We start from the raw sequence: 12,754 nt of genomic DNA on the forward strand, positions 1-12,754 counted from the left end.
TGCAGATACCGGATAGAATATTTCAATTTTTCGTGGATAATCCGTTGTATAATTAATCAACGAGTTGTTTAGTCATCTAGGGACAAATTTCGGGAATTATTAATGTCGCCGGCTTAGCAGATCGATGCTTCGTCGCATCTGCACACCTAATTTAAGACCTCCTCAAACCTTTGTGCTCGTACGATTATCTCACGCCTGGCTATAACTGTATTGCCGTCTGCAATAAGTAGGCTGCACGCTGAATATGGAGACAGAGCGACGAACGAACCGAGACAAAATCACGATCTCAGAAAAAGTATAAGCAAGTATGTACGACGCGCAAATAGATTAGTCATAACTTTCGTGTGTACATCATACAGATTTCACTTTTGTTTTGATAAAATATTTATCACTCGCATTATTTCCACAGACGTAAACAATTTTCTATTTTATTTTCTCCTTTCGTCTACTCGTGTTAATATTTTTCGCAGGATCGTTCATATTTTACGCTTGTTTTGCATCTTGTTTTGATTCACGTGATGTATGTAATTTTTGTAAAACGTGAGTTGCATGTTTTTTTTTACGTCACTTAACAATTCTGCAGCACATTCGTTACACGCGAATAACATACGATGATCGATGTCTCACTTTTATCATGTTTTTCAATCTCTCGAAATCTTCGCCGTTTTATTTAAGCTCGTGATTATTCCTTTGTGTTATAACGGTATACATTCTCTATGAGCCCGCTCTTTCCTGAACTGCGTGGAGCGTTTGATCAAGGCAAGTGGCTTCTCTCTTGACCATGTTCAACAGAAGCTGAGAGCTCTCTAAAATCTGGAATACAGTTTATAATGAAATTCAATACTTTACTATGCAGTGCGATCGTTCACTTTCGGAAAAATTATACACTGGACCTAATTAAATTTCTGAGACTACGCTCAGAAGTTTATCCAAAAAAAATAATGTTTTATTTTTTTTTGTAACGATATGTATACAGAATGTATCGAATCATTTTTTTTCCAGGACGAAAGATCAAGTGAAATATGTAAACTGTTGTATGATAGGTACGAAATCGCTTCAAGATCCGAAGGCTTCGGATTGCAATTGTTGAAGTTTCACAACTTTTCGAAATTTCTATTTACTTAGAGAACGTTTGTTAGAAAAAAGAAATGAATTAATTTATACACTAACGACGTGTGAAAATATACGATTAATGAATTGCCGTCGAAAATAAATTCTTTCGACAGGTCGTTTCAACGAGGAAAAAATTTCTATGTAGGGAAGGCATAGAGCGCCAAGGTACTCTCCGTAAAAATGCGTTGTTTTACCAATTTGAGAGAACGACAACTTGCAGCATTAATTACCGCAGCACATACTCACCTACTTACAATACAAGGTGAGCCTTCTACATCAAACAGGTTTTGAGACTCAAACTTTCATCTCGCAGGAAGTAAAACTCGTCCTAGCCCCGAAGAAAACGTAGACGCAAGGATTATAACTACACGCGATTGTATCGGCCTGGCTGACAGATGGATGGGCAACGATGGAGGAAATGAAAACTCGAAAATATTCGTTCGTTGTACCCTTTCCGAGTTACAAAGCTCACTTATAGTAATGTAAAATTTGTGCAATTCGCACCTTGGTATACGCAGATTCGGTTTCCTGAATTGTTCTATCGTAGTCAGTCCTCGCGGCAGCCTTTTTTGTCAAACTCTCGTTCAGCTGTCCTATGCGATAGGTCATTCTCTCAACTTCCTTTTGCAGATTATTTTTTTCCTCTTCTTCAGCCTCGATTTGTGATTGAATATTGTTCCGAGTCACCTTCAATTCCTCCACACCTTCGAGTAATTTAGAAGTGATTTTTATTGCGTGGATTTAACGTGTTTCTTTTCTTCCAAACTACGTACGATAATCAAAATTAACGAACATTTCATCAGCTCCGAATTGTACGATTGCATCGCTGCGCAGTGCTGCGTCGCCATGTGCCGATGATTTTTGCGAGGTTTCTTATTTATTTGTTTACTTGTGATATTTGTTCTTGATAATGAAGTCCGCGGATATTCAGATGATATAGTGTTCAATGTGACGGCGTATGCATGGAAATTTGATTAATTGGGGATTTATGCCGAAAAAATTGCAACCTCTGCAGCAGTCGCGGTTAACGAAACCAAGCTTATGACAGATTTTTGACAAATGTAAAACTTTTCAGGAACCGGATATATGTATTTTTTTTCATCTTTTGTTTTCTTTTTTATACACGTATACTTATTCAGCTCGATTTATTAGACGGTATTGTACACTGTGGATAAATAGTATACGAAATTATACATCGCGAAGCTTCGGTCGGGAACCTTTCACGTTTCAGTTTACATCGTATTTTCGAATATTCTAATTTACAGTCTTCACTTAATCAAATGTATCGCGCATCTCGTAATTATATATTTTTGCGCGTATACATGTATAGGACGTCAAGACGTGCTTAGAAATAATCTCCAAACATGATATATTATTTTTTTAATATACTTTTCACAAATCTCGTCTGTTTGACGGTCTTCTTCTTTTTCTTGAAATTTTTTTTTTCGAATCACGTTGACTCCTAATTCTTTTCCTTTATACACAGTTTGAGTAATTTTTTTCCAGCTTCACTTGCGACTACGGGTTCAAAACTTTTGGTAAAAAAACTCGTCAATTCTCCGGTATCGTAATTCATTATGAGTGCCAAACCATGCGTGTTACAGATAGCCGATACCTCCTCAACCTACAATTCATATTTACCATAAAAAAGGTTGTTTTATATTATTTGTCGTATCCTGCGAATTTACAAGGAATAGGAATAAATATAGGAATGCGTAATTGGCCGTTTAAATGAATAAATAATTTTATAATCTTCAAACTTCTATCATTAGCTATTATTACGCTTTTCCCGAGTAAGTGAGACAAGAATTTTGCAGAAATTTTTTCCGTACCTCGCTCAGTAATTGGGATTTCCTTTCCGTAAATTCTGGATTAGCTTCTTCTCTATTTGGTGTTCTATAACAATTTCGATGTAATGATCAAATCGGGAAAATAAGTCGCTACAATATAGGGTGACTCAGATCTACACCTCCATAGGCCACTATAATATATTCCTCGTGAAAATTTGCACGTTTGTTATTTGTCATTGGACATTTGTCGTTTGCGAGCCATCAGCGGCTGTATTTCAAACGGCTATAATTCGCAAACGACACATTCCCTATCAAAAGTAAAAAACGTATCGGTCGCAAATTTTTGCGAAGAATAATAGCCCTGAGATATCCTGTATGTAATATATCCATATAATGACTATAAATATCACGGCATTAACATATTCTTTACGATGCCTTTCACTTTTAGTTTTGGATTGAAATCCACGTGTATTATAAATTCAATACCTTTACATTAGATATCTCAATTAAGTCTTATCGTTATTGCAATTGACGGTTAATTTTAACTCAGAATTTTGTAATGTGCGTAACCGTCACCAAAAGTGAAAAGGGTTAATGAACATTGTTACATTATGCAGTATTGAGCCGACGATCGAATCGAAAACTTACGACGAGTTAGTTCCGTTTGAAATATTATTTACAACCGTATAGCCCTCATTTTCCAATAACGTAAATTTGTTATTATCGAGGCATGATTGAATTAATTGCTTTCCAGAGTCACTGGTAACAACAGGTTGGAAATCTATCGTGCAAAAACAAGCCGACTTCCCCCCATCGTGATGCACAAAAACTAAAACCTGGGTGTTTCCAATTACCGACAATTCGTATGCCTGCGAATCAAATAAAAGAATTGATTATAATTGCTTATCGTATATTTGGTATATCATTTGCTGCTCATTCAATTGACGACTAAACTTCTTTAAAATGGAACGGTATCAGCAATTAGTCTGTAATTATTAGACTAATCCAAATTTTGACGTTGTTTTTTTCTTTTTTTTTATTTCTCAGTCTTAATGTGTCTGCAAAATTCCGATGATAAAGTATCCGTCGATACATTTATAGCTTTTCAATAGCTTGGAAAATATCTGTAACATTGTGTCATATTAAAAAAGGAGTTGAGGCTTATTTGACGTACCATGCTCATCAGATTTGATTTCTTCTCCATGAATTCGAATTCGAGACGCTGTTCGTTAGTTGCCATTTCACTATCTATGAAATATTTCTGCGTCTAGCTTCGTAGTATGTTTATGACTACGAAGCTGTGTTGCGAGGTTAGGCACTTACATTCGACTAGTATATCCGGTATTCGTAATCCAGAAGAGATTGCTGACAAGATAACGTGAAAATACTGGTTTAAATACTTTTTTTCCATTCGTAATCTCGTCGAATCATATTCCATAGAAAAACTGGCGAAATTTTTTGTGACGATCATTAGGTTTTCCGTTTCTTTGCTTGAAAGTAACCCGAAAATGGTGTGCCAATTGATTTATTATTGAACTTTATACTTAATATTTAAATATATTTAACATTTATGCACGTGTACACAGATTAAAAGATAGCCGAGTCACATAATTAATGCAAATGTGTAAAGAGCAATTCATTTAAGGACACAATATTCATACATTATTGTTATCTGTCGTAATGTAATAGTTTAAAATGCAGTGCGATCATTTTTATAGATTATTTTTTCTTTTTTCAATCTTCAATTTCCCAGTAATAATAATAATAATAATAATGCATAAATACGATAAATGAAAAGAAAAGTAAAACAATGAATAGAAAGTTTAGTGAATATAAAAAATATTACATCAAAGCAAATGTCCATAGTCAATCATCAACGCGTACAGTGTAGTTATTTTGTAAATTTTTTTTTTGCAACGACGGTATGCTTCCTTTTTAATAGTAGCAATGTATATTAAAACTCTTCTTTTTTCAGTCACTCATCCTTTTAGTTGCCATCGCAAAGCGGAACGATAATACATTTTTAAACATGATTAACGATTTACCAAACATTTAGATAACTTTCTTCCAACGAATTGTATACTTTCAAATTATGGCCTAGCCTGAAACGAAACATATACAGAAGATATGATAAAAAATCAATTTCATTTTGTGCGCATATATTACGGTTCTACTCACTCTCCAAAACCCTCAGCGACTTCGGTCGCCTTTGAGGGATGACAAACTATAGTTGTTTTGCATTCCTTGGGGTCGAATAATTGTTTTACATATTTAGGTCCGACACGATTTATATCCTCAATAGTTACTGCCGATATGTGTTGAACCATGCGTCTGTCATAGTCGTGAGGAACATTTTTTAGGTAAGAAAAAAGTGACTGAGCTACCACATCACCGACACTTTTATGTCTCTCAATTACTTCGAATATCAAAGAGGACTTAGCTGATTCGAACAGAGCCTGTTCCCATTTCCCACCCTCGAAATGACTTTCCTGATTCAAAAATATAAAATGAAGTAAAAATTGCGCCCAGCAGATGTACATTTATGCATATTCAGAAGTTTTTTACCATTATGGTTTTAGCCTCCTTGTAAGCAGCCAGGATGTTCGTTGCTCTGTAAAACGTCAAGTACAAAAAGCCCTCATTTAGGTGAGGGAGAACACTGTATCCGTAAGATAAGCCCTGACCTCTGATCTGTCTCCACATTGGACCCTGTTCATATAAATTAAATCGAACAAGTTTTTATCTTTTCATATCAAAATATCCCCCGTTCTCCATAAGGCTGTACATTCTTTGTAAAATATAAGCCAGTTTTAAGTCTGCTGAACTTATTACCTCGAGTTGTGTTAGATATTGTAGAAATACAAGTAACGGCACTAAATCAGGACTGAGGAAATCTTTTATACAAGGACTACATTGACAGAAAAATGCGGACTCAATACACCCGAGACCTGTAACACAGCTGTTAGCTGGTTCATCAGCTGGCGGAATCATCAGCGCCCAATCCTGTGTAACATGTAATCTGTAAAACATTTTTAAAAAAAGATGGAGTTTACCATACCGGAAAACAATCTAAACGTTGATTGCTCAAGTTTTTACGCTGGGAAGTCTGATAAATTCATACAATAGAACCTTGATTATTTGAATCAATTGAGACTGGGCCTAATTCGCATTGGCTAATATGGATAATGAAACAGTAATGGTAGATAAAACGGTCCTGCATGATAAAAAATATTAATAACATAATGCACATATTTTTATGTTTTTTTAACACACATGATATGTTACTTTAAGAGACGATATGTTTCATTTTAACTGCCTTTATGTGTGAAGTCAAGTTATATATCATTAATTTTAACGCAAGACTGTGAATAGACCTTCTCTGATATCTTTTCTTCTAACAGCGTGTTTACTATTTATTCATTCCAAAATATTAAACTTTAATTTGGATAACATAATCCGTTGATCGGTAAACAAAGTCCGGATAATCGAGGTTCTGTTGTACTTTACTCACTTCGATTTGTTAGGGTTGTTTCCTTGAGGTAATAGTACTTCCCAAGGTTGGTAAACGTTGGAAATTTGACCAGCCAACTTATCAACATTTACCGCCATATGAAAGACCATGTTCTCAGACGTTGTTAACATTTTCCTAACAGATTCAATCTCTTTCAATACTTCATCTTGGGTCGCACTATTGTTCAAACGTTCAATTATTTCAGTCAAAAATTTATGCTGCCGCAACATGCTAGATGAAAAGTGATTGCTGTCTGTAATAAAATAAAATTTTATAAATTATATGCATCTAAAGACATAATCATAATCTTTTATTATATTTCAGGTCCAACCATTACGACAATTAATTCATTTATTTCGTTAGTAAACGAATAACTTCTTGATACTATTGATAGTAGTCACTGTAAGGAAGTTGAAACACCCATCTACTTACCCTTACTGTATATAAGACCTTTCATAAGATCACCCACGACTTTATTTCCCTTTCTTTTAACCTGAGCAACTTCGTTGACTATTTTAGCAGCAATGATTCTCAGTCTCTCAGGAGTGAGTTCAGTCTCGTAAAGAAGTTCCCTGATCCACTGTATTCCTTTCTCATATTTAGTCGGCTCAAGCTAGATTACATAAATACCAAACAACAATGAATCTATTTCTATAACTAATATCCCGTTATCATTATTCCGAATTTTGACAACACGAATCTCATACTTGTAACATGAAGTTCACACTGTGACTGTAAGCTCCGCATGAAAACCTAGATGTTCCATCGAATCCTATTCCAATGCTAGTTGCTACAGTGTCCGCTTCAAGTTCGGCAACAACTTGTTCATACGGTATCAACGTGTCACCTCTTTTGACAGGGCTTTCCAATATTGCTTCGAGAAGAAGCGGAAGATAGGGCCTCAACTCCTGTGGTATACCAGCTGAGTCCATAATAACGGACATCTTGAGCGAACAAAGTGAATTATTTATTACATCCTACATGGCTAATGTGGACGTGTTCAGAAAAAGGCTTCTATATCAACGTTTACTTACATAGACAAAGTTTGTATTGACATGATCTAAATACGTGAACAATGGCAAATTGTTCAAATTCAATTTGGGATGCTGCTCAGCTATATCCGATGTGAAACTCTTAATATGGTGAAAGTTTATAGAATCTGTGCTGGGTATTGGGACACATGTTAACATCTCATCAGGAATTGGTCTCTATGATAGTAAAATAAACAATTTTCAATGACCAGATTAAAACCAGAAAATGCATTGGGAGTACTTATGATAGCCAAAAATCTGTTCACAGATTCTCAAACCTCATTCAAAATCATTGCTTCCTGTAGTTCTTGTGCTTTTTTCTTAAGACCCTCTGCTCCCAGTGCTTCTACTTGCTTCTCTACTCTTTGCCGTTCGCTTTTACCTATCTCCCGTTGCCTCTCCTGGCTAGGAAATCCTCTCACAACTACCATAGGTCCATCGATAAAGTATTTCTTTAAAATATTATGCCAATATGAAGCTGGTTCCTTACCAAGCTTCTTCAAATCCTCTACTTGGTTTAATCTGTGGTCCAGCTAGTGTGTTTAAAACATAAGTATCATATAAAAAAATATCTTCTCAGCAGTGGCAACTGATTATGAAAATATTAAATTATTTTACTCACATCTTCTTTAGTCTGGCCGTAAAGAATATCGCCAATTACCATGAATGCTACCGAATCATGTGGACTGTTTTCCAAGTTACTCAAAGTTTCTAATATGTGTCTTTGAATGACTGTGTTCAATCTTTTCATATCAATACCATTTTCTCCATCGGCTATATCTTTCAGCGTTTTAACTAGGTGATCCTTTACCAACGGTATCTTCGCCTTTGGTACATTTTCAAATATCAAGTACAACATGGCTTCTGAATTTTCGGCAAGAGAATATGCGACTTTACTCGCATAAGGATCATTTATTTCAACAAACTCTCGCTGTAAAGGACTGACTGAGTTGTCTGTCAAATATTTAAGCAGTATCGAACACCCTGTTAATTGGTACAGTTCTGTAACTGCTGACGGACCACGCCAACCTATGTTTATCAGTCCGTTATCCTCGTCGTCGCAAGGATAATGTATATCCAAATCAATACTCTCTGTTAAGGGCGGGACTGGGCTTTGCCAAGGCCTTACATATGGCCCTCTGTCTCCCTAAATTATCAAAGAGAAGCGATATAACCACATATATGTACAGTCTGAATTTATGTAGAAGTCAATTGTCAACTTTCCATTTGACTTAAATGATAAGGTTAGGTATCAATTTCTGTTTCATGCTTAGATATTAAAGAGAATCCAGTCACCTTTGATATTATCTTTTGTTCAAGTGGTTGCACAGCTTTAAAAACGTCGGCATGTTTCACTTGCCCAGTTATAATAACGGTCAAATTTTCCGGCCTGTAAAACTCCTTATGATACTTTCTTACTTTATCATTGTTTGTACTTTCTCGCAAGTTTTTCATCATACCTGGTTAAATTGATCATAATTAGTGAAGAAAACGTTTTGTGTTAGCAACAAGCAAGCATCTGGAATAAATTCTAAATCTAGTTTCAGATGATTTCAAGTGCATAACTGAATACCTCCAGTTTCTGATTTATATCCACAACGTCCCGGGTAGATAGCTCTTGTTAAAGCATTGTGGACCAAAGATTCTCCACTATTTTCTCCTCCCTGCATTTCGCAATAGACTACACCCGCGTCTTCCCCTTCTCCAGTTACATGATGAACTTCAGTTATAAATCCAGAATCCTGATGATGATTTATGACAAAAATTTTGGACGTCATTATATTAATTAATAGAGCATATGATTGGAACTCTCGAGTTTCCATCAAACTCTATCAGTAGACTACTATATATCGCTGAGTTATTCTTGAGATCAAACTGATTATGACGCCAAGGTTGAATTCACTCAATACAATTAATACTATAAATTTTTAGGTTCCCTGTACGCTTTGGTATGAAATTCAACGATACGGAATATGAATATGGTGGAATATTGTTGCATTCAATAAGAATGAAACCAATACTCTGCACACGATTGTAGGATAGCTTACTTAATGTTAGTATATGTTGTGATATTTGTGATGCTGATTGAAACTACTGTTAAGTTTTACCGTTAATGTCGGATACAGAATGTGCTCAAGAAATATGGGCATCAGTGAGAGAAATCCTTCGCTCCCAGCTGTCGTCATGGTGTAACAAGTATGGTCAGTATCCGTCCATGCGTTTGTACCTGATGCTAAACATCTGTTAGCTAACAAGTCTAGAACACCTTTGTAAGGATATTTTTCACTCCCTAAAAAAATCAGGTGCTCCAAGGTGTGAGGGAGACCGTCATCGTCGTAGGCCTCAGTGGCTGCAAAAAAGGGTAGTGCAAGTTGATAGAACATGGATTCTGAATAAATTGAAGCAGATGATCGTGTTATCTTTTCAGGGATGTGACGCAATGTTTGAGGTATATGAGACGTATAGGTGGGTAAAACAAGTATTTGAACAAAAATTTGAGAAAATAAATGTTTGAAAGGTGTAACTGAAGCTTATCAGAGAAAAGGTCCTGTGATATTAGAAAAGGCTTTAAAATACAGAATGTCAACTGAGAACACGTTATAATCACCATTATTAACATTGGAGAAATTAAATTGAAAAATAGCTTTGCGAAAATAATTCGTCTTATTTGTCGGATTCCAATGAAGAATAACTCATTTCATTTACGAATGAATTCCTCAGAAATAGTTCAAGTAAAATTTGGATGACAATAATGTATTCTCATGCCAAATCAATAGTTCATTATCTCTAACTTGTAATAATATCAGTCTCAAACTATTATCATCAGATTTATTGGTAAATAAGTTAGGCTATTTTCTTTTTTTAAGAATCATAAAACTATACGAATTTTTCAATAAAAGAAGAGTAAAATAAAGTGATTCCCTTGATGTGCGTGATCAGGTCTTTCACGGTTCAAATTTAATACTTTAACAGTACTTTCACTATCAGAGGGACTTTTACAGTTGAATACATGTTAATAAGCTTCAGTTAGACTTTTTGGAAGTTTGTTCTATCATGTTTTTGATTCAACAAATTTTCGACCAAACCGTACATTCCGTGCATTTTTAATTCTGGCCCACAGCTCGGTTAATTAATTGTTATGTCCACCAACGTTGATTGGCGAACGGAGGAGCAAATGATGGCCATAATGGCTGAACATAAGTAGGGTTAGGTTGTTTGATGACGCGTATTTACCGAGACAAAAGTATCCGTTGACGACGGGGCCGTCCACCTCCGCTATAACAATGGTGAGTCCAGTGTTTGACGATTTATATTTATGCACGGGTATTAAATCGTTCGATTTCAATGAACATATTAACTCAAAACCAGCCATGTTACTAGCCGGGGAACTGTCAACGGGAGCCATGTCGTTCTTATGTGGTCTTATGCTTTGGCTTCAATAAACCATAGACTTATATAAGAGATATGTTGCGCGGTCCGTGCACCGAACTGAAGCCCTGATTAGAAAGAAAAGGGAACAGCAGGAGACCGATCTCTCACTCTAATCGGTGACTTGGCGGGGGACACACGGAAGGCTTAAAGCAGTCTAGTAACTTACTAGATCTTAGTAACATCTGTCTAATGATTTGACGCAACAGCAGCGCTGCTCATTAATTAAATATCTTGCGTTTGTCGCTCTGCTCTTTGGATAAATGAACTTCAAGCATCAAAATTTTCAATGAATTCCTGCTGCTGCTGATGCTTTTTGCTGCCCATGAAATCCTAGCCGTATACAAGTATACCTCCCCGCTTGTATTGCTTTTCCTGCCTGTCCTCGCCTGTCTTCCTTCACCTTCATGTTAATAATAAGTTTTAATTATTGATATGGCTTACAGATTGAATTATTAAAAAGTGATGTATATTTTATATGTTTAAAGTTATAACAGCTTTATGTTGTAATGAAGTATGAAAAGGTAATGAATTTTATATTTAGACAAGACATAATATTGTTCCGTTCATCATTAACTACAAATTAATATGTATGATTTAATTGTCTTGTGAGCTTTAAAATTGTTCTATGTAAATATAAAAAACGCGCATCTAATACCTCATAATTTAAAGACAACGTCCAGTTACCTGCGTATCGTAAAGTCCTCTTTAAGCCATCCTACAGGAAAGAAAAAGGCAACATATAGGTGGATATTCGTTGACTATACGCGATCGCTTTACTTAACAGCCACCGATCCGCCAGCTTTCATTTGCTGTTCATTCAGGTATCGTTGGAAATAGTTCAACAGCTTCACCTTCTTGACTGACATTTGGTATGATTTACGACGACAGAATATTTCTTATGATTCGCAACCATCATTAGCTATATTCTGTAGGTGTACATCATACCAACTCCTTCATCAGTAGTCCACCCATTTACTGATCCAAACTAACGGTTGTGCATCTGGATTTGTCATCTCATCTAAGGTATTGGAAAAAAAAGAACACATCTAGTATCGTACACATTAATCTACAATGTGTGTTTAATAACGGGAGACCGCAATAAAAGCATTGATTAATGAACACAAACACATTGTATATTAATATTATACACGGATATTTGCACACTTGAATTGCACGGTATCAATCATACTTAAGAAATTGATCAACTCTATACGAAACAGTCGTTTATACTTCTAACTTATAGATTTTAACCTCGGAAAATAAATTTTTCAAACCAAATGTGAAGAATGCATCTTTGATCAGTTTGTTAACACCGAGCCGTTTAGTGGGAAGCCTTTAAAACATGTTGGCATGTTACGACACAAACATCAAAATTTTGCAAGCCAAGCCGTCAAGGATGTGTTTCATATTATTATCATAGCACATTCTGTACAATTTTGCTCATAAAAGCTCCAGTTCAGTATTGCGCTTGCTTTATCCTGGCATATGTTTCCCTGAGGCTTGATGTTTCGAAAGGTGGTATTTCCAGAAGAAGAGCGTATGTTATACATTCAATGCTCCAGATGTCAACTTGTTAGGAATGTCCAGATTTCGCCAGAATTTCTGAAGTTATGTAATTTGGAGTGCCGCACAAAATCAGAGTATACGGCAGCCTGAAATTCCTGGCAAACCGGGAATTATACGAGAATTTTGAAGGGCTCTTGAAAATACGAGAATTTCCCAAAGCAGCCGGAAATTCGCAATGAAATTGCCGTTTCCATATTCACTCGGTGAAAAACGAAGTGTTAAAAATGAATATTTCTTCGGAATATCACTGCAGTTTTAGAATTTTCAAAATACATAGAAAGTTGACACAAAGCAAAGTCAAAATGTAGGAA

The 12,754-nt window shown here is 35.7% G+C and overlaps 3 protein-coding genes across 5 annotated transcripts; all 3 read right to left on the bottom strand.

Moving 5' to 3' along the window:
• Positions 1 to 634: 634 nt before the first annotated feature.
• Positions 635 to 2,162, bottom strand: LOC107222373 (Sjoegren syndrome nuclear autoantigen 1 homolog). The gene is made up of 3 exons (XM_015661715.2): positions 1,907 to 2,162; positions 1,618 to 1,817; positions 635 to 813 (listed from the first exon to the last, which is right to left on the bottom strand). Exons 1-3 carry the CDS (start codon positions 1,959 to 1,961, stop codon positions 715 to 717), a joined length of 354 nt encoding a protein of 117 aa, XP_015517201.1. The 5' UTR covers positions 1,962 to 2,162; the 3' UTR covers positions 635 to 714.
• A 16-nt stretch (positions 2,163 to 2,178) lies between these two features.
• Positions 2,179 to 4,556, bottom strand: LOC107222374. The gene is made up of 4 exons (XM_015661716.2): positions 4,078 to 4,556; positions 3,552 to 3,772; positions 2,946 to 3,009; positions 2,179 to 2,737 (listed from the first exon to the last, which is right to left on the bottom strand). Exons 1-4 carry the CDS (start codon positions 4,141 to 4,143, stop codon positions 2,576 to 2,578), a joined length of 513 nt encoding a protein of 170 aa, XP_015517202.2. The 5' UTR covers positions 4,144 to 4,556; the 3' UTR covers positions 2,179 to 2,575.
• Positions 4,557 to 4,706: 150 nt separating this feature from the next.
• LOC107222381 (uncharacterized protein C05D11.1) lies at positions 4,707 to 11,074 on the bottom strand. Of its 3 annotated transcripts, none has more exons than XM_046733080.1 (14): positions 11,044 to 11,074; positions 9,554 to 9,795; positions 9,019 to 9,187; positions 8,742 to 8,905; positions 8,068 to 8,592; positions 7,724 to 7,978; positions 7,449 to 7,622; positions 7,122 to 7,358; positions 6,847 to 7,027; positions 6,415 to 6,667; positions 5,736 to 5,922; positions 5,469 to 5,612; positions 5,082 to 5,392; positions 4,707 to 5,005 (listed from the first exon to the last, which is right to left on the bottom strand). In XM_046733080.1, exons 1-14 carry the CDS (start codon positions 11,057 to 11,059, stop codon positions 4,945 to 4,947), a joined length of 2,919 nt encoding a protein of 972 aa, XP_046589036.1. In that variant the 5' UTR covers positions 11,060 to 11,074; the 3' UTR covers positions 4,707 to 4,944. The 3 variants fall into 3 exon arrangements, with proteins under 3 accessions (XP_046589036.1, XP_015517216.2, XP_046589037.1); XM_015661730.2 differs by lacking the exon at positions 11,044 to 11,074 and adding an exon at positions 10,680 to 10,900; XM_046733081.1 differs by lacking the exon at positions 11,044 to 11,074 and adding an exon at positions 10,537 to 10,555.
• Between the last annotated feature and the right edge of the window lie 1,680 nt (positions 11,075 to 12,754).

Source organism: Neodiprion lecontei, chromosome 2 (assembly GCF_021901455.1).
Source record: "Neodiprion lecontei isolate iyNeoLeco1 chromosome 2, iyNeoLeco1.1, whole genome shotgun sequence".
Lineage (NCBI taxonomy): Eukaryota > Metazoa > Arthropoda > Insecta > Hymenoptera > Diprionidae > Neodiprion > Neodiprion lecontei.